At 52.2% G+C, this 27,089-nt stretch overlaps 1 protein-coding gene across 1 annotated transcript in view; it reads left to right on the top strand.

Annotated features, from left to right (window-relative positions):
- The window catches only part of CNGB1 (cyclic nucleotide gated channel subunit beta 1), a 70,581-nt gene extending 44,175 nt beyond the window's left edge, over positions 1-26,406 (top strand). The window contains exons 22-34 of the mRNA XM_021704369.2: positions 614-822; positions 1,849-1,899; positions 2,168-2,254; positions 4,072-4,136; positions 4,965-5,087; positions 9,604-9,745; positions 10,482-10,641; positions 12,606-12,703; positions 12,803-12,886; positions 16,249-16,367; positions 16,632-16,778; positions 23,240-23,459; positions 26,077-26,406. Coding sequence (XP_021560044.1) covers positions 614-822; positions 1,849-1,899; positions 2,168-2,254; positions 4,072-4,136; positions 4,965-5,087; positions 9,604-9,745; positions 10,482-10,641; positions 12,606-12,703; positions 12,803-12,886; positions 16,249-16,367; positions 16,632-16,778; positions 23,240-23,459; positions 26,077-26,319 — 1,748 coding nt within the window. The 3' untranslated portion in view covers positions 26,320-26,406. The remainder of the gene's footprint in view (positions 1-613; positions 823-1,848; positions 1,900-2,167; positions 2,255-4,071; positions 4,137-4,964; positions 5,088-9,603; positions 9,746-10,481; positions 10,642-12,605; positions 12,704-12,802; positions 12,887-16,248; positions 16,368-16,631; positions 16,779-23,239; positions 23,460-26,076) is intronic.
- The last annotated feature ends 683 nt before the right edge of the window (positions 26,407-27,089 follow it).

Below are 27,089 nucleotides of genomic sequence, written 5' to 3'. Positions count from 1 at the left end.
CCATCTTCTATGCGTTATTTACTATTGTGTATTTACTAAAGCAGGAAAGACATTGTTGGAACTATTTCAATAAGAATGAGAGCAAAAGTGTTTTCTAGTTAGCTGCCTATTATCTAATAATGCCCCCATCATGCCCCCTGCTGAGGACTCTGGTTTATTAGGGCCTGGCAGGGATTTGTTTTTATATCAGAGATAGTTTTACACACACACACACACAGGCACACACAAGTGCACACACAGATGCACAAGCACACACACACTCACAGGCACATGCACACACAGGCCCATGCACACGTGGACACGCACACACAGGCACACACATACAGACAAGCACACACGCACGCACACACACAGGCACACACGCATGCGCACACACAGGCACACATACACACGCAGGCACATGCACACACAGGTACATGCACACACACGCGCACACATGCACACACACGTGCACACACAGGCACATGCAGGCACACACATACCCCCGTTACAGAAGTGCCACATCTAGGAAGAGACGAGCGGAAAGAAGGAAGCCCTACCCTGATGCTCCTGAGAGGAGCCCTTCTCCAACGGCCGTTCTAGCGCTTTCCTGCCCCTTCGCTCCCCCCCGCAGACCTGATGTACATCCTGTGGCTGTTCTTCGTGGTGCTGGCCTGGAACTGGAACTGCTGGCTGATTCCTGTGCGCTGGGCCTTCCCCTACCAGACGCCAGACAACATCCTCCTCTGGCTGCTGATGGACTATCTGTGCGACCTCATCTACCTCCTGGACATCACCGTGTTCCAGCCTCGCCTGCAGTTTGTCAGAGGGGGAGACATCATTGTGAGTCCTGGGCAGGCGACGGGGCCGGGGGGGCAGGCCCTGCAGCAGGGCCTTTGGGAGTCTGACCCCAGCTGCTGCTCTGATAGACAAGACAAGGGAACAAGATCTCGGGCAGGTGTGCCCGTCCTTGTTCAAATTACACCCACGAATATTGCTCATGGGTCAAATGGCTCCTGCAGAACCTGACAGAATTAAAGATGGAAAGAGGACCAGAGAACGACCCTTAGGTGGACCTGGTTCAAATCCCAGCTCTACCACCACTAGCTGCAGCCCCCCGCCGAGCCTCAGTTTTCTCAGCTGTAAAATGGGGGAAGTCATTGTTCCCACCTCATAGCGTTGCAGTGAGGGTGGATTGAGATGGTGTCCACAGAGCGATCAGCACAGGAGCTGCGGGCGAACGGCATTTCCTGGGGCAGGGGGTCCTGCAAAGAGCACGCTGCTTGGACCGGCATCGGACCCTGTGCCCTGGTGCAGGCCCCACTTCCCAGGGAGGAAACTGAGTCCTGATTTTGACTTGGCGAGGGCAGAGGGCCCAGTCCCTATCTCTCTGTGCAGGTCACTTTCCAAAATGCCACGCTGGTGGGGCCTGCTCCTCTGTGTGCAGGAGGGCTGGGGTTGTGTCTCTTAAACAATTTAAAGGAAAAAGAGTTCCCTGGGCAGCCTCTTTCCCCAGCCTGATCAGAGCAGGAGGCGGTTCCTCAGTAAGCCAGGTTGCAAATGGTCCAGGTAAGACCCACGTGCTAAGAGAATGAGCCTAATATAGACTTTCCAGCTAGGAAACCGGAATCTAGCCAGATGACCTTGGACAACTCCCCCCCCCCCCCCAGGAGGTCCAGCCTCCTCTCCCAGAGGTCCAGCCTCACTGCCTGCAGACCCTGGGTCTTTCTTTCCCCAAAGCTCCGCTGGTCCCTGGGGCTGTTACTCTGATAGGAAGGTGGAAACTCTGCAGGGATGTCCATGCTGCTCCCACAGGGTCAGGGATTAAGCTCTCAGGCCGTTTCATGGTCAGTATTCCATTTCTTTTAGATGGACAAGAAGGAGATGCGCGATAACTACCTGAAATCTCATCGCTTTAAGGTGTGTGCCAAGGGTGCAAGCTTCCGCCAGGGCTTGGAAGGTGGTGTTGCTGGGGGCCCTGGGTGCTTTGGGGCCGGTGCGATGTGATTCCCCCCAGAATGACACTGGGTAGGCAAACGGAGGCTTGTGGGTAAAATGCTCTCTGCCTGCTGCTGGGGCATTCTGACCTCACCCTTCCAGGGAAGGTAGAGACCCTGTCACTCCCCTTACCTCCCAGCTCCCTGGGGCGGCCTGTTTTATACACTGCGGTGTCCCACTGGGATTTCAGATGGACATGCTCTGCCTCCTGCCCTTGGACTTGCTCTACCTGAAGTTTGGTGTGAATCCCCTCTTGCGCTTGCCCCGCTGTTTGAAGGTAGGCTTCCCATCCAGGGCCTTCAGCTCTTCCGTGCTCTGCACTGGCATCTTGATGTCTGCCCTGAGCAGCACTGGGGAGCGGGGGCGGGGTGGGGGGGCATCAGGGTGGCCCCAGGGGGGTTGGGAAGTTCCTTAAAAGTGTTAGAGATTCTTCGTTGTGCTGTGTGTTAGGGATTATTCCGTAAGCTTTAAAAAGTACGTACTCCTCAACCCCACAGTTTAACAGAGATGAGTGTTGTTAATAGCAGCATTTTACCAGAGAGGTTAAGTAACTTGCCTTAGGTCACACAGGTAGGAAGGAATGGAGTCTGGGTTTGAACCCAGGCAGTCTGCCTCCACGGTCTATGCTTTCAGTAATTATAGAAACACAACAGAAGGACTTCTGCTTTATGATGGTCTGCGTCTAAAAGATGGGGACACGGAGGCTTGAAAAGCTTGGGTGACTTGCCCAAGGTCACAGGAGCCAGGAAGTACCCGGGATAGATTTGGACGTGCAGCCCGATACCTGTTCTCATTGTTGGTTGTTGCTCAGTGTCATGACAGCTATCTTTCCTGCCGCTGGGGCAGAGCCGGTGTCCCCGTGAAGGTGACACAGGGTAAAGGAGAGACCAGGCAGTGGTCCTTTTAATGTGACCAGGGTCGACAGCCAGTCAGAGCACTTGGGATCCCCCAAATGGGTTTTCCTGGCAGACCAATTGTGGACCCACAGGCCGAGTTTTACCGCCTCCCCCCCATCGCCCCCCCCCCATAGCAATGGGATCCATATCTGGTGTTTAGCATGACTCAGGACACAACTCTGAGCCTTAGTGGAGGGAGATCCAAGCCCACAGCTCCCTGCATCCGATGTAAACCCTGGAGAGACTTCAGAAGGACCCCCTGGAGGACGACCAGCCCATGGCTCTGGGAACTTCCCTCATGGTCGTTCTCCAATGTCCAACAACACGTGTGCGGCGTGTTGCCGCTTTGAGTGTCCTCTGGGTTCAAATCCTGCCTCTGTCACTTAGCAGCTGTGTGCTTTGAGCAGGTGACTCAACATCACGAAGTGCCAATGTCCTCTCTGTAAAAGGAGAATGCTACCACGTACCTCACGTGTAAATAAGCAAGAAGGTAATGAATATAAAGTGCAGTCATCAAAGGTGTTCAGTAAAGAAGAGCAGCTACTATTGGGGTGCCTGGGTGGCTCAGGCATTAAGCGTCTGCCTTCGGCTCAGGTCGTGATCCCAGGGTCCTGGGATCGAGCCCCACGTCGGGCTCCCTGCTCCGCGGGGAGGCCTGCTTCTCCATCTCCTACTCCCCCTGCTTGTGTTCCCTCTCTCGCTATGTCTCTCCCTGACAAATAAATAAATAAAATCTTTAAAAAAAAAAAAAAGAGCAGCTACTATTATACTTTTATTATTATAGACAAGCCTTTGAAGAATCAAGTAAGGGGTGGTAGGGATGCTGTTTCTTTATAAAATGGTTTCCTTTATAAGTAAACGTTGCAAACAGGGTCCTTAACCCGAGATGTGTGTACCCCTAAAAATGTCATGCTAGGCTTCGGGAGGTCTAGGAGTCCCCTTACACATCGGCAAGCTGCGAGAACAGGACTAGGTGTAATTTCTATGGGAAGAGGGGTCACGGTTTCCCGCGGATTGGTAAATGGAGTTTCTGGCCCCCACCCCTCAGAGGGCTAACGGACCTCTGATGTTGAATGCTCACTGTCCAGCCTCCTCTGGGGGGCGCTGCAGAAAGAGCCCTCCGCACTGGGGGACAGGGGAGGGTAGCGCCCCACCCCACCGACGGCGGGCTGTCCTGATGCTTTGCTCTTCCTCCCAGTACATGGCCTTCTTCGAGTTTAACAGCCGCCTGGAATCCATCCTCAGCAAAGCCTATATCTACAGGTGAGAAACACACGCACACGACATGGGCCTTTCGCAGTAACAATGGAGCAAGGCATTCTCTACTCATATTTCTACCCCTTTCAAGCTCCTCTGGCCCCGCAGGCCCCAGTGCTACCGGAAGCCAGGCCTCTTCCTGGCCCTTCTCTGAAGGGATGTTTGTTTTTTTAGAGAGCCAGGAATGTCCCATTTCCCCCAATTGTGCGGAGGGCACACAGAGGATCGTATGCATGGCTCACCGCTATTTCCAGGGAGCCGGGTGTCATTTTGATCTCAGCGCAGGGAACTGGGCCCCTCAATCCAGCTCGAACACGGGGGGGGTGTTTGTAAGGACAGTGGGCCATCTCTTGATGTCGGAGAGTGGGGCACAAGCCCAGCCGGGCCACACGCAGGGACAAAGCTTCTCCATGTCGCTCACAGAGGGGCCCTTCCCTGCACGTGTCCGTCCCTTCCCCGCCCCTCTCCAAGGATACAGCCTCCGCTGTCCTTCCCTGTCCTTCACTCCCCCAGCACTGTCTGCACACGGAACTCAGGGCCATCCCAGCCCCTGGCCTGGACAACTCGCTGTTCACACGCCACCATCCCTAGCTGGCGACGTCTCCGAAGAGCATGCGGTTGGCCCAGTCCATCCGGCCAGGTGTCTGCCAGGTGTCCGCCAGGTGTCCATCCTGCCAGGCAGCGGGTCAGGGCCGTGACGCTCCACCAGGGGCATGTCCAAGGCGGGTGTCAGGGGAGGTGAAGGTGGGCTTATTCTCTGCAGTTCCTACCCTTGGGGTGAGAAGTCATGGCCACCCCCCTGCCACTCTGTTCATGCGTTTCCTTCTCCTGCAGGGTGATCAGGACCACGACTTACCTGCTGTACAGCCTACACGTGAACTCATGTCTGTATTACTGGGCGTCAGCCTATGAGGGCATCGGCTCCACTCACTGGGTTTACGATGGCGTGGGAAACAGGTGAGCCACCCTCTTCTTCCTGGGGCTATGATTCACGGAGAGTCCCAGAAAGAGATGCCATTGCTGCCATGTTGTTGAGGCTGTCTTGCTCCCGAGGAAGTTTGAGGACCGTGTCTCTGCGTCCTCACTGAGCTAACATTTCCTGAGCCCCCGCCGTGTGCCAGGCACAGAGGGGCACAGACAGGAACAAGACTTGCTAGAGAGATCCTTTCAGCCTCCTAAAGCCTAGTAGAGTTGGCACCTTCGCTTCCCATGTGCCTCTACTCCTCTCTCCCATGGACACGGCCAAGTGGGAAGGAGGCCAGAACACACTTCTCAGCATAGCTCCCTGGGCATCACTAGCCATGCGGGAGCTGGAAAACAAGGTGAAACCTGCTTGCCAACCCAGACAGCTGCCATACATTGTGGACATGCTCGAGTAAGGACAATGACAATGGTATTACTACTGATCATAGCAGCAAGCACTTAGAGCAGAGAATGCTTGTTCTGTACTAGCCCTGCTTTAACTACTTAACACACTAACTTAATCCTTCCAGTCATCACTCGAGATAGGCACTATCATCATTCCCATCGTATAGAGGAGGTAACAGATGGGAAGTCACTTCCCAGGGTCACACAGTTAGCTCATAAGTTCCAGAGCTGGGATTTGAACCCAGGGCTGCATTCTTAACCAGCATAAGCTCTGCCTGGTGCTGGAGAGGCATGGGGAAGGTGGCACTGGACAGTCAATTCCAAAAAGCCACGTTTGATTTTGGCCTTGGTCGGTGGAGAGAAGGGGCAGAGAAAGCTGTGGGGGAGGGAGCAGCCGGAAGAAAGGCGCAGAGTTGCAAAATGGCGGAGTCAGGGCTCTGGGAGCCATCTTGGATGGTGGCGGGGACTATCCGATACGGTGGCGCTAGCCACAGGGGGCCACCAAGTGCTTGAAACGCAGCGTGACTGAGATGTGAAATACAGGTTCAGAAGATATGAAGAAACATGTCAACTGCCTTATTACTGACGCCTAAAATACTGGTTACGTGTTGAAATGATATTAATGTTGATATTTTGGGTCACTAAAAAATGATTGTTTTTGAGATAAATTTCACCTGTTTCTTTTGACTTTGCGAAAATGTAGCAACTAGAAGATTTTAAATTACGTAGGTGGGTCGCATCGTATTTTTATGGGATAACAGCGTTGTTCTAGGCAATGGGGAGCCAGTATGGAGTTCTTTTTTGCTGTTCTTTGTTTCATATCTATTTATTCTGATTACTGAAGAAGTATCAGAAACATTCTTCACTATATTTCTTTGCTTCTAAGATGCAGTTCCTTCTATGACACATTGAGTCAATGCAGCTTTTTGGGAAAAAAAAAAGAAATATTACAATAAATGGACACATAGATTGTAAGATCCATCCCAATGTTAGAAATGTGAAAATGTGGAAAAATATGTCACCCACAGGGATATAGAATAACATGATATCGTGCATATTTGCCCATCATTAATTTTTTTTAAAAAACCATGATACTGATGCCCTCCCCGTGCAGAGAGGCCAGTGTTTATTTAATTATGGCCTCATCCCTGGGCACTGAAGGGTCTCCAGTTCCTCAGTCTGACGCGTGACACTGCAGTGAACATCTTTGTATCTGAATCTTTGTCCTCTGGCCTGATTGTTTCCTCACGATAAATTCCTAAAGGGGGATGGCCTGGCCAAGGATATGAACATTTTTAAGATTTAAAAAAAATTATTATTCTTATCATTAGTACACTATTTTTTTAGAGCAGTTCCAGGTTTCCAGAAGAGTCGGTGGGAAAGTGCAGGACGTTCCCGTAGGCTGCCATAGTTTTAAAGGTCGGATGGGTATGGAAAGATAACCCAGCTCCCCTCTGACCTCTTGCCTCCAAACCTTGGAAGCAGGAAGATGACAGGACCCAGAGGGATCTCAGAAAGATGACTCTGCTGGGGAGGAGAGGGGAGGAGGGCCTGGGGGGACGGGGGCGGGGGGGCGGGGGGAAGCCGAGGAACCGGTTATGGGGAGCAACAGACAAAGGGTTGGTGTGGTCAGGGGGAGGGAGGGCAGTGCGGGAAGGGCAGCAGAAGCACCTGGGGTCCAGGTCAGGGGTGTGAGCCTGGAGAGCCAGGGCATAGGCTTAAGGGACAGGAGTCCTGGGAAGGGAAGAACTTGCTCTGTGACCTTGGCTGAGGCCCTTCCCCTTTCTGAGACTTAGTTTCTCCTCTACAACCTGAGCATAGTATTACATTCAGATTTCTTGCGAGGAATGAGAAACTCATGTATGTAGCATGTGGACAGGAGTCAGTGACCATTTCCTAGCTATGGTCATTCTTATGGGGAAGCCAGCGTACCAGGAGAGGGGTTCCTAAGCCGGGATCCAGAGATGGACGGGGGTCCCACCACCACCCTCCTGGAAATTGGAGCTAAATTTTGAGGACATGCTGGCTTCCCTAAGGAGAAGGTTTCTAGCTTTCCTTAGATTCTCAAAGAGGTTTGTGCCCCAACAAGCTGAGAACCCTGGTCCCAGGACTGGGCCTGGCACACCCATCACGGGCAGGCCTGCGGTGGAAGGGCAAGCAGGGAAGGGGAGGACAGGGACTTCCTTCTGCAGCGACTTGGAAGGGGGACGCTGTCTTAGCAGTCTTATTCTTCTCCAGATGAAAATCCTACAGGGAACCCCCAATATGTGCAAAACAGCACAAAGAGTGAAGGATCCATCCAGAAGTCCAATATCACGGGTTATAATCACTTTCAAAATAGTGACCATTTGTTGAGTGTCTGCTCTGGCCCAGGGGCTTGAGGACCCAAGTTCCCACATATCTGGGTCCCTCATCCTGTTCTGCTTCTGCCTGGCCTGGAGCATGCGGGGGGTCCCCATAGGCCCAGTAGCATGGAAGACACGAGGACTTCAGGGAGGCCCCTAAGACGTGCCATGCTAATAGAATATCTCCAATCAGAAAGAGTATGGGGGAAGGTTTGGGGACATTGTTCCTGTCCCCCTTCTGTTGGGGGTCCAGGAGCACCCACTCTGCTCCCAGACAGCGCTCTGCTCAGTCCCTGCTTAGGGCTGCTTTGCACGCCCTCTGGTGGCCAGGAACAGCATGATGGGGGTCTTTATGGGGGAGGCCCATGTTGTCCTGTTTCTATGCACCAGGTGGGAATGAGGGGCAGGGTGGTCCAGCGCCCAGCCCCAGGCCCCCCAGCTAGTAGTCAGGGGCAGAGCCCCAACAACCTCTGCCTCCCCCTCCCAGTGCTCTCTGCACGATTTCTTGCCTGTCCCCACTAGATGGTGAGCTTCTTGAGGACACAGGTGAGTCTGATGTTCCCTAACTGCAGACATGTGGCAGGTACCAGCGACAGAGAAGGTGGTGGCTGACATTGACTGAGAGCCTGTCATGTCCCAGGCGTTCTTCTAGGACCTCATTTTGTCCTCATGATCCCGCATGAAGGATGTGCTACTGCCATGTCCATTTTAGGAGAAAGAAGCCGAGGCTTGCTGAGATTAGTAATTTGTCCACGTTAGGCGGTGAATAAGTGGCAGAGCTGAGTGTGAGCCCAGGCAGTCCCATCTAGAGCCCATGTTCTATGACTCTGCATAAATAGCGGTGAACAGACCCCAGCCCGTTTGGGGTCGTCCCCAGACTAGATGATTTGCCAGCCGGATGATGGTCTTGATTTTGGAGCTGAGCAAGGACCTCAGAAGTACGGGTGTATCAGGACACTGGGGCCAGCGCAGGCTCTGGACGCCTCCTGCGTGCCCAGGTAGGAAGACAGGAAGGCACAGGAAAGCCAGCTGGGATTGTCCTGTCGTTGAGCCCTGGTGACCTCACTCATTGCTGTCCCCTGGGAGGGCCCAGCCTCAAGGTGTGAACAGATGTATGAGGGACTCTTACTTCTCTGTGATAATGAGATGAGCTCGGGGCATCTCCTGTGCCCATACCTCCCTTCCCTGGTTCCTGCGTCCATGGAGTGACATTACCAACTGTGGGTGACAACTCAGAGAAGCAGATGACAGACTGAATTCTAATTCCAGCTCTGGACCTGGCCTACTGGTGACCATGAGTGCTTCCTTTGCCTTCTGGGGCCTCAGTTTCCCTGTCTGGGAAAGGGATGGGCAAGGGAGAGGGTCAGAAAACGTAGTCCTTGAGATGTCTTCCAAGTTCAATGTCACTCTTGCTTCCCATGAACCAACATGGTGGGATGACAAAGGGAAGTTAGTGGAAATTGAAAGAATATTGAGGGAGCCCAGACATCAGAAGTCAGAAGACCCTGGTCTTCCCTCCTGCCAAGTCTTTCTAGCAATCTCCTGGAGCCTTGATTTCCACATCTGTAAATGGAGGTGACAACATGTCTGCATCTGTGAATACAGTCTGCAGACCGCATGCTCTGTGGGTGGGAGGCTGTGTTCCTTGCATGTAGAAACAGATGTGCATATTGCACATCTGTTAGAGTGGGCCACCCAGGCTCACCGGGGGGGGGGGGGGGGCTTTGCTGACTGAGGTCTCTTTCCTATTCCCTCTCTAGTTACATTCGCTGTTACTACTGGGCTGTGAAGACCCTCATCACCATTGGTGGGCTGCCTGACCCCAGAACGGTCTTTGAAATCGTCTTCCAGGGGCTGAACTATTTCACGGGTGTCTTCGCTTTCTCTGTGATGATCGGACAGGTAGCTGGGTCACTAGTCTGACTTGCCACCCACCGGCCTGCAGGACCCCCTCCCTCCCACTGCTGCCAGAAATGTCATCATCTGTGGCCATTCGTTTCGGACTAAGTCCAGGAAACACCACGGGACCTGGACTCAGGAGCCTGGAGCTCTGGGACCTGCTGTGTGAAGGGGATGGGGGTGGAGGTCTAGGTCCCATTCTTCTCTACGGTTGCTTCCACTGGAAAGGTTGGTCCCTTTGGGATGTCTTTGGAGAGCTGGGCTGAATGGCTTTCTGCAAAGGCTGGGGATTTGGGCTGTTCCCTCGGAGAGAAACCCCTGGGGATGTCTAATGTGCAGGGGTGCGTCTCCTATTTTAATCAGTGCATGAGGCCACGGTCAGGGGGCCTCAGAATTGGGTCCTGCCCTGAGGAGCAGTACACCGGGTTCACATTTCCTGCAGTGATGTCAAAGTGGCCTCTGGCACCGAGGGGCCAGGTCGTACCAGACTCAGCCCAGCCCAGCGAGGCATTTCCTCCTAGCGGGTGGCTGCACTCAGCAGCCTCACTCCTCCCGTCCCGTGTCCACTCTGGGGGCAGAATTTCTCCCATCGGCAACCTTCTGTGTGTGTGGACATGGGTCTCCCTCTCTCCTGATCCCCCTTCTCGCACACCTCCGGTCTGAATAGAGTCCATGTGCTTGTGACACCCCGCCCCTCAAAGCCCCACTCTGCCCTTTGACGCTTCCGCCTTGCGCCTAGATGAGAGACGTGGTGGGGGCCGCCACAGCTGGGCAGACCTACTACCGCAGCTGCATGGACAGCACCGTGAAGTACATGAACTTCTACAAGATCCCCAGGTCCGTGCAGAACCGGGTCAAGACCTGGTACGAGTACACCTGGCAGTCCCAAGGCATGCTGGGTAAGACGGGTGCCCACGGCTGCCACCAGCTATCCTCTGGCCCCCTCCTCCCAGGGCCCTGCCTCTGACCCATGTCCCTGAGGTCCTGAGCACTGGGGCCTCTTGGCTGTGGCCCCAACATATTCAAGTGAGGGGCACCCAGGGAGGCCCATGCGGTGCCCCAAGCTGGGCCGTCAGGAGACCCCTGAAGGCTTGAGAGCCTTGTCTTCTGGACACCCTGCCTCCCCTCCCTTCCCCTGCCTTGAAATGCATCCCCATCAGAGATGGAAGTACAGCTGAAATCAGGACAGAAGGAAGACCCTCTCTCTCCTTCTCTTTCCATAGACACACATACACACACACACATATATTTAAAGATCTTATTTATTTATTTGAGAGAGAGAGAGAACACAAGCAGGAGAGTGGCAGGCAGAGGGAGAAGCAGGCTCCCCACTGAGCAAGGAGCCCGATGTGCGACTCCATCCCAGGACCCTGGGATCATGACGTGAGCCGAAGGCAGACGCTTAACTGACTGAGCCACCCACGTGCCCATACACATAAAGTTTTTGTAAATTTGTTGATGTTATGCTTTTCTTCTGAAATTCTTTGGCCGCAACAATGCGTTTAACTCCCCACTGTTTCTGCTTTCTTGTCAGTGATGGGGTGCGCTCAATAATTCCTGCGAAGTGGGAGAATCTTACCTGTGCACTGTTTTCAAATGTAGTGACGTTTTCCTGAATTCTAAATGGAACCCTTAATGAAATGGGAATATGCTACTTATATGTTAATTAAGTCACAATTCCCCCCCCCCCCCCCCAGTCTCTCTCTTTTTTCTGTCTTTGGGAGCTAGTATTTTTGTTTTCAGAACTTAGACATCATTCCGGGGGCCCCTGACAAGCCGGGGGCCACTGGCACTGTGTCTTAGGACCCCTCAATGCTCTCAGCTAGTTCAAGGGCCCCCCTGCTTCCAGGGGTTCCCTCTGGCCTCAAAGAAGCCACACTTCAGCTCCAGGTTCTCCTGAGCTGAGGGGGCTGTCACAACTGTGGACAGCCGAGTGGTCGAGGTGTCCTTGGTATCCTTTGCTGGCTCACTCACTCTGTACAAGGCATGGTCCCCCGTCCAGCACCTCATTCCATTCGAGGAACAGACCTGTGACATCCGAATCGTTGCCCCCTTCCACAGAGGCACACATGAAGGGCCAGAGAGGGCTTCCACCTGCCCAGGGCCGTGCAGATCCACACTTGAGCCCACAAACGATTGCGGTGCAGTGGGAGGGGCATTGAGATTGGGGGTCAAGTTAGTGCATTTCCTGTCCCTAGTACCGACATTCATTCCATGCCAGGCTCTCTGCTGGGCACTGCAGACCCCATCATGGACAAAACAGACTCAGCCCCTGCTATTCTGGGACAGGCCCTGGAGCCCCACGGCCCGGGTGGGATACCGACTCCATTCCCCTTGGGCTGTGAGGCTATGGGCAGGTCCCTGCCCTCCCGAGCCTCCCTTTCCGTAAAGTGGGCATTATAGTAGTGGGCACCTGTCGGGTTGTTGGGAGGATTTAATACAACCATCTTTGTAAAGCGCTCTGTAAAAACAGTGTTCGATATACCCTCGTCCCTGCTAACATTCTGAGAGCGTGAGAAGCGCGGACTAGCACGAACAAACCATTGCCATACGGGGTGTGATCAGCACAGAGACTGCTGAACCTCATAGCTGGTGTGCGGGTCTCAAGGGAAGGCTTCCTGGAGGAGGTGACAGTAGTCCTGGGTTCTGAAGCATGGGTAGAAGTTAACCAGGGAAGTACATGAGGGTGTTCCCTGGCAGAGGGAATAGCATCCGAAAAGCCCGGAGGGGGGGACTCTCGCAATACAGCGTGGCTCTGGAGGGACAGAAGAGTGGTGTGGCCAGGGCCCCGTGTGTGCGTGTGTAGGGGTGGCGGGTGGAGGCCGGGATGTGCCTCTGATCATTGTCAGTGTCTCCTTTGCAGACGAGTCAGAGTTGATGGTGCAGCTTCCAGATAAGATGCGTTTGGACCTCGCCATCGACGTGAACTATAACATCGTCAGCAAAGTGGCTCTCTTCCAGGTACGGCCCACCCAGCACCCCTGCCCCCGGGGTTCTGGGGAGCCCCAAGCCCCCACCCTCCTCTAAACAGGCATTCTTTCCCGCTCCTCTTGGGGACAGGGCTGTGACCGACAGTTGATCTTTGACATGCTGAAGAGGCTCCGTTCTGTCGTCTACCTGCCCAACGACTACGTGTGCAAGAAGGTGGGTGGCCCCAGGCAGCTGCAAGGCCGTCTGGGATTTGCAGCGCACCTGCCGGCCAGGAGCTGGGCTGAAGCGGGTGCCTCTGAAGGCCCAGGGAGAGCAGACTTGCTGAGGAGGGAGAGGAGATGCTGCCCCCGTGAGCTGCCCCCAGGGCTCCCGGCTTGTTTGGCACGAGGAGCTTCGTCCAGCTCCAGGCATTGCACTCGGGTGCGCATCAGGCTTTGTTCCCTTGACACAGGACCAGGGGAGCCAGGGTGAGGAGCCCCACTTTCCAGAAGAGGAAAGGGAGGAGCCTCGCGAGAGGTGGGGCCTTGACTGTGTTGATGGAACTGTTTCCAGGGTCTTGGTCTTCCTATCAGGAAAATGGAGCGGAGGAAGGGCTGGGTTAGGTCAGAGGTTGCAAACCGATGGCCTTCGCATAGGGGCCAGCCCGTGCACTCTTTCGTGGTTTTTTAGGTGTTTTTCTTTTTTTCCTAATCTTAAAAAAAATGTTGAAGTAGTCCCCAACCTTTAAAAATTTGAAGGTTTCACGTAAAAATCCAGATTTCTGGTTGAAAACAGAGCTCCACTTTCCCAAATAGCAAGAGTGGGTGGAGAAGGGGCTGCCCCCGAAGGGGGACGTCGCCCTCCCTCCTGATGCCACAGGCCCCACCCCTCCCCACTGCCCCATACCAGGCTCCCTTCAGTCTTTAAACTGCCCATCTGATCCTGGAAAACATTTGCATTTGAACCTGGGGCTACAAAGTGTCGAAGGCCCTTTCTGCTCCCATTCCCTGGGACTCAAGGTGAGACCACCGTCACCTGGAGTGAGTGGTTTGGGCGGAACGTCAAGAACTCAGATTTCAGTCCCCTTGTTACTGAGCTGTTGAGGCTGGGTGTGTGTATAGGGGTGAAAATAATGCCCAAGCAACCGCTGTGAGACTCAGGAAAGTTCAGCCCAAGAAGGCCCCCATCTCCAAGTTGTATGCTATATAGCAGTGAAGTTTCTGGAAGCAGAGAGCCCAGAGAAGTGGGGAAACAAGGCTACAGATGGTTGAAAACTTAAAGCTGCAGTCCTAGAGGCCAAGAGGGGTTTAGGAGCAATAGAACGATTTGTCTGACACTGGGGCTTTTTCCTCGCTGTGCAGCCTTGGGGCAGTGGCTTGCCCTCTCCGAGTCTCTTCTCATGGGTAAAGTCGGGATGTTGCTGGTACTTCCTCATGGGGTGGTTGTGAAAACTGAATCAGCTGTGCCTACAGAGTCAGGTGCCATTGTTGCTGTTACTATCCCTGGGGGTACGTAGAACTTGCTGGCAAATGAGGAAGACTGGACCAGGTGGTGGGAGTTGGCAGGGGGATGTTGAAGTGAGCACTTGATGAGCAACTGTGAATGGCGCCCTCTGCTGTCCAGTTTTGCTCAGCGATGATCTTGCTGAGACACCCTTGGGACGCCCCCCGCCGCCCACCCCAAGGCTGCTTAGTGAGGCAAGGGTGAGCTCTCTAGACCCTTCAGCCCCGTGTCAAATTGGACACAGAAACAGGGGCATGGAACTTGCTTCCTGTTTGTTAAGAAGCTCATGCCTGTGTGAGGTGCCCAGGAAACGTTTGTCAAATGAATCCAGTGTCATCAATTTACCTATCCTTGCTCTTTCTCCTTTTAAACATGCCAGATATGGGGCGCCTGGGTGGCTCAGTTGGTTAAGCGGCTGCCTTCAGCTCAGGTCATGATCCCAGGGTCCTGGGATTCAGTCCCTGCATCGGGCTCCTTGCTCGGGGCTCTTTGCTTAGCGGGGAGCCTGCTTCTCCCTCTCCCTCTCCCTCTGCCTGCCGCTCCCCCTGCTTGTGCTCTCTCTCTCTCACTGTCTCTCAGTCTGTGTCAAGTAGATAAATAAAATCTTAAAAAAAACCAACATAAACATGCCAGATGTGATGGACAGGGAGCCGGGGGCTTGTGAGGGCACAAGGATTGGAAGGTGCATGGCAGACTGGGTATTTTTTTTCTTTCTCTTTTTCTTTTTTAAAAGATTTTATTTATTTATTTAAAATTTTTTATTTATTTTATTTATTTTTAAAAGAAAGAGTGAGAGAGAGGGCATGAGCAAGGGGCAGAGGGAGAGGGAGAAGCAGACTCTGCGCTGAGCAGGAGTGAGATACGGGGCTCAGTCCCAGGACCCTGGGATCATGACCTGAGCCGAAGGCAGACGCTTAACCGACTGAGCCACCCAGGCGCCCCAGATTGGGTATTTCTGATTGCAGTCCAAAGCAAGCCATTCATACATGCATGCATGCATGCATTCATTCATTCGTTTGCTTTAACTTGGGGTTAAGACCATTGCTGTCTACTGCAGCTGCTCTGACAAAGGACCAGAGACTGGGCGGCTTAAGCACCAGAAATGCATTGTCTCTCAGTTCTGGAGGCTGGAAGTCCAAGATCAAGGTGTCGGTAGGGTTGGTTCCTTCTCGGGGCTGTGAGGGAAGGATCTGCTCCTCTCTCCTGGGCGTATGGATGGCTGTCCTCTCCCTCTGTCACTTCATCTCATCTTCTCGGTATGCCCGTCTCTGTGTCCAAATGTCCCTTTAATAGGGACACCAGTCATATTGGATTAGGGGCTCACCCAACTCCAGTACAACCTCATCTTAATTTAACGAATGACATCTATGGTGACCCTATTTCCAAAGAAGGTCACATTCTGAGCACCTGGGGGTGAGGACTTCAACATATGGGTTTGGGAGGGACAGCATTCAACCCACAGCAACCATGAGGTCTGGAACCAGACTGTCTGGGCTCAAATCCCTGCTCTCCCGTGGCCTAGCTTTGCGACCTCGGGCCAAGAGTTCCTACCCCAGAGCTGTGGAGGATTAAGCAGGCCCAGCACTTAGAGTAATGCCTCGCACAGAAAAATGTCGCACAACAGCTGGACTTCATTATCGACGTTGTCACCACTCCTGTTTCAGCTAGCAAACGCTTACCGAGCTCCTGAAGTGACATGTGCTAGGCACAGGTATCAATTTATCGTATGAACCATTGTTAATTTTTTCCATGCCCCCGGCCCTCCATTGGCGTGTATAATTGGGAATTTCCAGAATGCCATTACAACTGTGCCTTCTAGCTTACCTAGTATTTTCTTCTCCATCACACCACTAACTCCCCACAGAATCCTGCCAGTTAGGGAGGCCAGGGGTGGCCACTCTCCCCAATCCACAGATGGGGAGACTGAGGCCCCAGAGGGGAAGTGATGGCTCCACACCACACACCGTGTCGGTGGTGGGGCTGGACACCAGCCCAGGTTCCTCTGAGCTGCGCCAGCAGCCTCCGGGCCCAGCCTTGCCACCTTTGTGGTCACTTTTGGCGATGGCAGGGGGCTCACCCCCTCTCTGTTTCAGGGGGAGATAGGCCGAGAGATGTACATCATCCAGGCGGGACAGGTGCAGGTCTTGGGTGGCCCCGACGGGAAGGCTGTGCTGGTGACGCTGAAGCCTGGATCTGTGTTTGGAGAAATAAGGTCAGGGGGGAGCTGGGGTGAAATGAGCGGACCTGGGCCCAAGCTGGGGGGGAGGTGGCCAGTGGGGGAGGGGACAACCTCATCCTCAAGGGCCCTTTGGTGGGTCTGAGTAAGCCGCTGTGGATGCTGACATATGCAGGGTGGGCCCCGGCTCTCGCCCGTGTGGGGCTGCCACTGTGCTCTGGGCAAGGGGTGGAAAGGGACATTTTAGTGGGATCCCAACCCCAGCCTGCCAGCTCTCACCTCCTCCCTTCCCTGCCCCAGCTTGCTGGCTGTTGGGGGCGGGAATCGGCGCACGGCCAATGTGGTCGCCCACGGGTTTACCAACCTCTTCATTCTGGACAAGAAGGACCTCAGTGAAATTTTGGTGCATTATCCCGAGTCTCAGAAGTTACTCCGGAAGAAGGCCAGGTACATTTTTTTATTTTAAAAAAAAAAAATCCACATATATGTCAGTGCACATTTCTTAAGGACTAAACCTTTATCTTATCTACCATAGTACCTTTATCACAATCAGGAAATTCAGTATTGAAATGATGCTATTATTCCCAGTCCATCTTCAAATTTGGCCAGTTGTCCCAATCATGCCTTTTATAGCCTTTCCTGTCTTCTTTTCCACTCCTGGATCCAGTGTCGGACCCCCTGTTTCATTACATAGCCTCGTATCTTCAGTCGCCTTGGATCTGGGATGGCGCCTCAGCCTTTTTCTATCTTCAGTGACTTGGATTTCTTTGAAGAGGACTGGCCAGTTATTTTGTAGAATGTCCCTTCACTTAGGGTTAGCTGATGTTCTGATGTTTTCTCATGATTACCTTCAGGTTCTGCATGGGGGCAGGAATTTCTCAGAAGTGATGTTGGGGGGGCGCCTGGCTGGCTCTGTTGGTAGGGCATGCAACTCGTTATCTCAGGGTTGTGAGTTCAAGCCCCACGTTGGGCATGGAGCCTACTTTTAAAAAAAAAGTGATGTCGTGTTCTTCTTAGTACAGCGTACCAAGAGGCACGGGAAGCTGGCTTCTCCTAGGATTGATGATTTTCCCTTTGATCACTTGGTTTAGGTTTTTGCATGCTAAAGTTAACATTTTTCTCCTTGTAATTAATAAGTAATAAGCAGGGAGTCAGTCTGAGGCTATCTAGACCTCCTGTTTCCCATCAAACCTTCACTTGCTATGTTCATCATCCACTGAGGGCTCCTTGCTAAATCAGTGATTGCCATCATGGTTGCAAAATGGTGATTTTTCTGAGTTCATCATGCCTTCTACATTTATTAGGAGCATTCTACTGTGAGGAAGAGCTTTCTCTTCTCTCCCATGTATTTGTTTATTCATTTATCTATATCAATATGGATTTGTTTTGTTCCATAATAATGTTATAATCATTATTTTGATGCTCAAATTGTTCCAGATTTAGCCAGCAGGGACCTCTTTAGGCTGGCCCTGTGGCTCTTTGTTATGTACCCAGACCATTTTAGCACTTCCTTGCTTACAAGCACAATAAGATGCTCCGGGCTCATCTTGTGACTTTCCTGCCACATCCCTGGGAATGGCCATTTCTCCAAGGAGCCCGATTCCTTGCAGGGGGGAATGGTTTTTAGAAACCAACATCTGAGCACTATGTGTGCTCATGGCTACTAGGGTGCTATTAGGCTCCCAAGTGGACAGAGCTGGGAAACACACCTGCATGCCCCTCTATATATACAAATGCAAATATACATATATACACTCATATAAGTATATATATCTCAACATCTATTTTTTCCATCTGTATCTATCTAACAATTTCAGTCTAATACCACAGAGTTTTTTCAAATCTTCTCCTTTTCCCTATTTTGTAAATTCCTTCTCCAACACTGAGAGATTTGGATCTCTTTGCCCTCATTTGCATTCACTCATTTATTCAGTCCTACAATACAGACAAAGCAATTTCAGAATTGCTATCCCAAAGCACTGGGGTGGTGGGGAAGCCTTCTCAGCAGAATTTAATATTTGGTGCTGTTCTTTTTGTCTTTAGCCTAAGTACCTATGAGGTAAGTGTGTGTTCAGAGTTAATTGGATTCATTTTCTTTTGCCTCCCTTGAGTGTGGTTGGTTGTTCATTTGAAATGTACCCAGGCTCATGTGTTTTGGTTTGCGCTCCATTTTTTTAATGATTCCTCCTGCCTCAATCCTTGTTGATTTTTTGTTGTTTTGAATATGTCATGCATTAACATGGTACCAAAAGTCATAATGCAACAGAATGGTGTGCCCGGAGAAGTGTCCCAGCTTCCCCCACTTGCTACCGCCGGCTCTACAAGAGCCCAGTCTCATTAGTTTCTGCTGCTTCCTTAATGTGTTTCCTTTTGCAAAAATAGGCAGATCGGTGAATATTTTATTTTCCCTGTCTTACACAAAACGTAGCATACTGTAGATTTTCTTTTGCACTTTGCTTTTTTTCACATGACAACCAATCCTGGAAAACATTCTGTCTCAGTCCATAGACCCATCAGTTTCCTCATTCCTCTGACAGTTGCAGAGTGTTCCTGTGAATGGGCAGTTAGATTTCTAATATTTTGCAATTATAAACAGTGCCACAGCGAATAACCTTGTGCATCTGTATTTTGTACTGTTGAAGAGTGGGTAACTTTTTAGAGAAGCAGGCTTTTGCTTTCTGACCCTTAGGATCAGGTTTCAAGCTGAGTGACAGAGGCAGCATGGTTGTGGTAGAAAATGCACAACAGGCTCGGGAAGCTGATGGGGCTCACACCCTATCTGTGTGAGGTATTGGCTGTGTGGCTTTGGAAAAGTTACTTAACTTCTCTTGTCTCAGTTTTCTGCAATTCTGTAAAATAAGGGTATGTTAACCCCTTACTTTGTTGTTGGGAAAATTAAATAAAATAGCATGTGTGCGAATGTCTCCAGCAGGGTACCGGCAGGTGGGAGAGCTCAATGAATATTCACAATCATAATTGTTCCTCTTTTTCCATTAAATCCTCTCTGTAATTTTCCCATTGGATGAAGCCTTTTAAATCTACATATCTGGATTTTCCTCCATGCCTTTTACCCCATATTCCTATCTTCTACCTCATTCTATGAAATGACACCATAAATAAACTGCACAGAGAGAGGTCATGATAAAGGGCACAAACTTACAACATCCACTCATCGCGCACAATCATTTATTGAGTACATAGTTCTAGGCCCCAGGGACAACAGCAGGGACCAAATAAAGCTGGCATTCTAATAGGGGAGGCCGACCGTGGAGAGATGAATGATTCTGTGATGTGTCAGCTGGGGACAGGGCTACAAGGAAACAAAAAGCCACATTGAGGAGACAGAGGTGATGGAGGGAGTTCCTTGAGAGAGGTTGGTCAGGAAAAGCCATTCTTAGGACGTGGCATTTCAGCTGAGACCTGCACAGAATGAAGAGTGAGTGGGACTGCTTGCAGGGAAGAGCATTCCAGCCAGAGGGAACAGCAGGTGGAAAGGCTCTGTGGGGGAGTAGGCTCAGTGTGTGTGTGCAGACCAGCCAGAAAATAAGTGTAGCTTGATTTGGGATGGGAGAAGTCAAGGGGATAAGAGTGGGCAGGGCCTTGTAGGTAAAGCCTTGCAGTGACTTTGGGTTTTGCTCTGAGGGAGATTGAAGCTATGTAGGGTTTTACACAGACTGGTGACTTGAGGTGACTTAGGTTTTCACAGGATCCCTTTGGCAACCCCAGGTGAGCAGATGCTGTGTTGAGGTTAGAGCATAATACACACAGGATGCTGGGGTCCCCTGAGGAAGGAAGCTGCCCCATAACTCAACTTACCTGTTTGCTCTTTTTTTTTTTTATTCTTATGTTAATCCCCATACATTACATCATTAGTTTTAGATGAAGTGTTCCATGATTCATTGTTTGTGCATACCTGTTTGCTCTTAAGGAAGCTACTGGGCCCTTCCAAAGACTGGTCTGTTCTGAACTTCTCCCACAAACTCTGCCCACTTCCCCTGACTCTCCCGAGAAGCAGGGAAGTATTGTCAATCCTCATGATTCACATAGTTGCAATTCTGTATCTGCAATTCACCTACTCACTAAAATGTATTTGGAACCCCAAAATCAGCACTCCGGGCATCCCCAGTAATTCACGGACGTGCACAGAGACAGCAGTGGGAAGTTTGAGTTGCCCTAAGTGCACGTTCCCAGCAGAAGTTGACCAAGGTGACGCTCCACTTTATTGTTTCAGCTCAGAAGCATCTGAACACTTGTCAACAAGAATCTGTTCGTGGTCTATTTAGTACCGCATTTTTCACATTTCTGTGATTGTCACTGGCGATTTCCCTATTTAAAATGGCCCCGAAGTGTGGTGCTGAGGTGCTGTGTACGTTCCCGAGGGCCAGGAGGCTGGAATGTCCCTTACAGAGAAGACATGTGGCTTAGATAAGCTTTGCTCAGGCATGACTCATAGAGCTGTGGGTCCTGAGTTCGATGTCAATGAATCAACTGTATATTAAATCAGATGTCTTTAAACAGAAACACACACAAGTATTGATCAGTAGCTGAAATGTTGTCAGTGAGAGGCTCACCAGAAACCTAACTCTATTTCCGCCAGAAGCAATGGTTCCGGTACTCACTAATTCAGTATGTGCAGGGACTCTATAGAACGACACTACCACGAATACTGAGAATTGACTGTTTCTGTCTGAGAGCACGGGCCAGTTTTCCCTGCCCTCCCTTCCTCCCCCTGCATGAGGAGCAAGGCCTAAGAAAGCCATGCTTGTAGCCACCACCCACTCCTTTGGCTAGGTTAGGTGACGGGTTGGCAAATCAGCTAAGATCCCGCGGAGGCTGCTGACCATGCTAGGTGAGCTGGCAGCCAGGCGCTGGAGAAGGTGAGGAAAGAGGAGGAGCCCCCGGGTCCTGCAGCACAGAGGCCCTGAGGCCAGCACTCTAGCATGATTCATCAGAAAGCCAGGTTCCCTGGACAAGCAAGCTTCAGGACAGAGGCAGGGGAATATGCGGGAGCTCTGCCCATCAAAGGGAAGACGTGGTCTGAGAACCACAGGGCCTGGGGATGTCTGAGCTGGTGAAAGCCACGTGCGGGATTCTGTCTCAACTCCTCACTTTACAGATGGGGGACCTGGGGCCCCAGAGACGTGAAGGGCTCAGCTCTCTGTCTTGGCCACTCCAAGAAATGGGGCAAAAAGTTTCCACGCATGCCACTCTCTTCAGGGATGAACGTGCGATCCTGCTTATAGGAAACCACGTCATCTGAAAGTGAGGCTGCATTTCCTGAATCTGGAAATGTCCCAGAAGCCAGCACAATGTTTCAGAAGAGGGATGGCCATTAGCCATCAGCCAAGGTCCCACAGAGAGTTCTTTTGTGTCATTTTTGTACCACGCTGAGCCTTCCCACAGACTGTCATGCTGTGAATTACGGGCTGAATAACACAGGTGATGGTGCCAGGCATGAAGAGGCCTCTGATGAATTATCATGTTTGTGCTCTCCTGGGGGAGCCCCAGCCAGAAAATGCAAGTCTTGGCCAATTAATATCAATATGCACAATTTAAATCCATTGCCTCTGATTAGATAAGCAGCCAATAATGTCCTCATTTTTAAACAAACAAGTTTTGTTGGAGCCCTGATGAATGAATTTGCCAATTAGGAGTCTAGGCCCACCAGACTGCAGACGAAATTCATTTGTTCTTGAGCCAAACCACGCATCACATATCTGTAGCATGAACAATTCACTATCAAAGGCTGGGGCTCTGTTTGATGGAAGATTCTAGCCTTATTTACAGAGCAGGGTGGCGTACTGCCTTTAGATCTGAGTTTTAATTCTGCACCCACCACTTCCTAACTGTGTAACCTTGGGAAAATTACTTACCCCTTCTGGTCTTCCGTATCTTTATTCGAAATGAGGGAGAAAAATAGGGGCCTCCCTGTAAGGATTCTGTGGGATTTAAATGACAAAGTGTGTATCTGTTGTCTGTTGCATAATAATATTACTACATGTTAGGTAGCTTCTATGGGTCAGAAGTCTGGGATGGCTTAGGTGGGTCTGCTCCAAAGCCATCATCAAGGTGCTGGCCAGAGCTGAGTCTCATCTCAAGTCTCCCCTGGGGAAGGACCTGCTTCCAAGGTCACATGGTGGTCACCCGAATTCAGTTCCCTATGGTTGTAGGACTGGGGCCTCCATTCCCAACTAATTGTTGACTGGTGGCTGCCCTTGGTTCTTGCGACGTGGGCCTCCCCCAACATGGCCCCTGGCTGCATCAAAGCCAGGAAGGGAGAGTCTCCTTGCAAGACAGAGATCACAATCCCATGTGACATGTTCACAAAGGGGATAGCTCATCACCCTTGCTGTATTCTACTGGTCGAAAGCAAGTCACACGTCCCCCTCACCCCCGAGGGGAGAGGATCACACGGAGGCACAGACACTAGGAAGAGGGACCCCCAGGGGCCACCAGACTGCCTGTAAAGGACTGAGCCCAGGGCCTGACACGTATAGACACTCATTAAGTGTTGACAGAGGTGATGGTGAGGATAGTGACATGACAAGACAGCAAAAGGAAGAGAAGAAAAGCTTTGGGTCTTTTTTCATCTGGGCATCCCGTTTCTGAGTCCATCTGTTATAGTATCATTCAGTATTTCCTATGTGACCTCACAGAAGTGACTCAACCCCTCTGAGCCTCCGTTCCCTCCTCTATAAGGGTCCAGACAGTAAGACCCATGTCATTGGGGTTGTTCCGATCCGTCACGGAGATGCTGTGCATAAAGCACCCAACGCTGTGCTTGCTCACAGCCTGTTAGCCAGAACGACCACCCCCTGCAGCAGCTCCGGCAGAGGGTCCTCCACAGACGGGCCTCTCTTTTCTCCCAGAGTATGCTTGTGACGTGCGCGGGGGCTGCTTTCTTTCAGGCAAATGCTGAGAAATAACAACAAGCCCAGGGAGCCGAAGAGCGTGCTCATCCTGCCTCCCCGGACAGGCACGCCCAAGCTCTTCAATGCCGCCCTGGCCGTAGCAGGAAAGGTGGGTGGCAAGGGGACCAGAGCCGGCAAGCTTGCCCACCTGAGGGCCCGGCTCAAGGAGCTCGCTGTGCTGGAGGCAGCTGCGAGGGAGCAACAATTGCTGGAACAGGTAACGCGGTGGGGAACCGGCCCCCCTGCCATTTCAACTTCATGCCAGAGCCTGGACTGTGCACCTTTCATTGCAGGGAATGTCTCCCCCTCCTTCCTACCGGTCGGGACGCCTTTGGTGGCAAGTGACAAATGCAGGTCTCTGTGCCAGCTCAAGTTAGCGTAAGGGAACAGGGAATCGATTGGGCCAAGTAGCTGCAAAGTCCAGGCAAGGCTGGATCCAAAAGCTCAGATATTGCCAGTGGGACTTGTTTTGCCATCCTGCCATGTCCGCTCCCTCGAGGATGGCTTCAGATCGCAAGAGCACTAGGACTGCCGCCTCCTGGTTTAGCAACTCCCACCGGAAGCCCCTCTTGCCCCGTGATTCCAGCAAAAGTCCCAGGGCTCACCGTCATTGGACAGAATCGGATCTCGTGTCACTTCCGGAGCCATTCACTGTGGAGCCCTGGGAGACGCCAGGCTCCCATGCCCGTCCCTGGGCTGAGGGGGGCCAGTCCCCCGAGGGGAGTCCGTGCTGTTGCAGAGGTGGGAGCAGTGGGCGTGGGCAGGGAAGGTCTCTCCCCAGATGGCCGTGATGTTCTCATATTTAATCTTTGTGTCTGTGACGATTTAGGAGATTTGAAGAGAAAAAACCCTGCCGGCCGGCACAGTGCCGACTGTCCCCGCCCTCGGAAATCTGAAGGGAATTTTAAAATTAGTTCTGGGACTCTTTTCTGTGACTAATGCCAAAAATGCCAATTAGAATGATTGCACTAATTATGACTATTCATGACTGTCCTTCAGGGAGGCTGCTAGGAAGGGGGGCGGTGGGTAGGCAGGAGCTCAGTGGCGGGGAGGGTGCTGCAGACTACACAACAGAATTCAAAGGAGCCCAGGGAACTCAGTCTCAATCCAGGCTGGTGTCAGAGTCCAGGGGACCCATCTGATCGTTTGACATCTGGAGTCTGGGAGGCGACATCAAAGCTACCCAGGGTTCCAAGATATTCTCAAGATACAGCCACCCGTGGCCCCAGACAGAGGACAGACAGGATTGCCTGGCTCACTTGAGGCCAAGAGCTCGCAAGTGCCAGGGTCAAGGTCGAGCCAGCAAGCTGGGGTCTTTAGTGCCGGCTGCTACGTGGGAATAAGCATACATGAATTCCAAGACTGTTCTCAGGACGGTGAAAGGCTTTATCTGAAATGGGGCTTATTTCCCCTGAGTATTAGCTCTCCACCCAGGCAGCTTGGAGAGGTGAATTAAATTTGCATGAGAGTTCTAATAAAAAGCAATTTCAGAACAATCAGGGCAGAATGGCAGAGTGCAAGGCGCTCTGAAATAACAAGCCAAAGACACCGGTCTAAATCCCAGCTCTGTCACGGCCAGCTCTGTGACCTGGGGAAGCTCCTCATACTTTCTGAGACCCAGATTACTCATGGTTGCCCCATGGGGTTGTAGAGATGAAGCAGGATACCTTGGATATCTTTTCAAAAGCCTTTTGAACTTGGCAAAGCCCCTGACCAACCTCCCCATGATTCTTCTGGTTCTGTTCATAGCAGGATGCTTCTGGAAGTCCTATAATGGGCACCTGCCCTGGAAGTGTGTTGTCAGAGTTTAGGACAGACAGGGAAAGGCAGAACAGGTGCACCAGAACATGCAGGAACACAGAAACAGAGGGAGGGACAGGTCCCCAGAGTTGCCCTGGGTTCTATGAGTGGGGTTCCCCACCCCACTTCCCTTCCTTCAACACCCTATGATTTGAGCAGACTTCAGGGGGTCTTTGTTCCTCAGAAGCATGCTGACCGCTCTCATTTTAAATTCACTACCACTATCTCAAGTGGGTCTCAGATAGTTATGGACCATTCAGATCTCCTCCTCTGGGGGCCACTCCCTCCCATTTATGTCCAGGCAGAGGTGGGTCAGACAGGGCAGGACAGGCCACGGGTATCCACGAAGGCTTGGGTTTTTACTGATACACAGACTACAGCCAGTGTCCACAGGAACCCAGAAGCCTGCAGGCTGGAAGTCCCCACCAAGTCCACAAGCATGGGGGCTCAGCCCAGCCGAATGCCAGTGGTACCCTGCCCATTCTCCTGGGGCATGGGGGTGGGCGTGGCGGTCTCCACCTTTGAGACCTTCCAGAAAGGGCGCCAGGCTGCTTCTGCCATCTCAGCCTTTGTCTTGTTTGCTTAGAATGTTTCTATTCACCCAGGAGCATCCAGCCCTGGTATCCAGGGTGGACGGGGCAGCCCAGGTGGACCCAGCAGCTGGCTCAGCTTTGCAAAGTCCTCGCTGGCGCCCCCTCCTGGTCACAGCCGCTCCTCTCTCCATAGCTCAGGGGCAGGCTTGAACCTGCAACTTCACTTGGTTTCTAGCCCCGCCAATCAACGGAGACCGAAAATATCCACCAAATCCAACCCTAAACTTTTAATCCCTAAACTTCCCCATAATATACTCTGTTTCTACCGAATAATCCTGATGCCGCTCTGATCCCCCACTTCCCATCCGTTAAATTGCACCCCTGGGCCTTCTGCCATCCTCCTCCTTGGGGGTCCGAGAAAGGGAATGGGAAGGTGTTCAAGACCCCTCCAAGATCTCTCAGACGTTCTTTGCCTCACCAATCACCCTTTCCGGATTTCAGGCCAAGAGCTCGCAAGACGCTGCGGGAGAGGCGTGCCCGGCCGCCCCGGAGCAGCCCCCATCGCCTGAGCCCCCGGCCCCGCGCTCTCCGCCACCTGCCTCCCCTGGGAAGCCCGAGGAAGGCGGGGAGGGGGAGGCCAGGCCCGAGGAGCCCTCCATGCGGATCTGCATGAGCCCGGGCCCGGATCCCGGTGAGCAGATCCTGTCGGTGGAGATCCCGAAGGAGAAGAAGGAGGCCGAGTGAGGAGGCCCCCAGCGCGCCACTCCCGGCAGGGCGGGTGCAGGCGCGTCCTCCCCGCGCCCCAGGCCGGTCCCCAGCCCCGCGCCGGCTTGCGCAGGCCCAGACTCCCCGGGCACAGAGAGTCTGTCATTCCTGCCCCCCCCCGACATCGGCTTCTGCCGGGGCTGGTCTTGAAGTCTACAAATGTAGTGTTCCTGTCCCTAAGTTCCCACCGTCATCTGAGAACCCTACCTCTCCCAACTATGATTTTTAAGAACAAAATTCTTTTCTTTCTTTTTTTTTTTTTTTAAAGATTTTATTTATTTATTTGACAGAGAGAATGAGACAGAGAGCACATGAGAGGGGGGAGGGCCAGAGGGAGAAGCAGACTCCCTGCCGAGCAGGGAGCCCGATGCGGGACTCGATCCAGGGACTCCAGGATCATGACCTGAGCCGAAGGCAGTCGCTTAACCAACTGAGCCACCCAGGCGCCCCAAAATTCTTTTCTGTTTTAAAAGTTTATAGGCAGAGCAGAGAACGGGACTCCAACACCTGGGAAGCTCTGTTGGCGGCTAAGGGGTTATTACTGGATGTTTGAATTTCATCTCCCACATTTCAAGGATAGAAAACTTGCTAGCAGATGGGGCACCTGGCTGGCTCAGTCCCACGGGGAATACGACTCTTGACTGCACGGTCCTGAGTGCAAGCCCCACGTTCGGTGTAGAGATTACTTTTTTAAAAAACCTTGTCAGCCAAAAGGACAGTTGTGCTGTTCATTTGACTAAATGGGAATT

The sequence above is a fragment of the Neomonachus schauinslandi genome, chromosome 16, assembly GCF_002201575.2.
Source record: "Neomonachus schauinslandi chromosome 16, ASM220157v2, whole genome shotgun sequence".
Classification (NCBI taxonomy): domain Eukaryota; kingdom Metazoa; phylum Chordata; class Mammalia; order Carnivora; family Phocidae; genus Neomonachus; species Neomonachus schauinslandi.
This window is presented reverse-complemented; position numbering and strand designations above follow the sequence as displayed.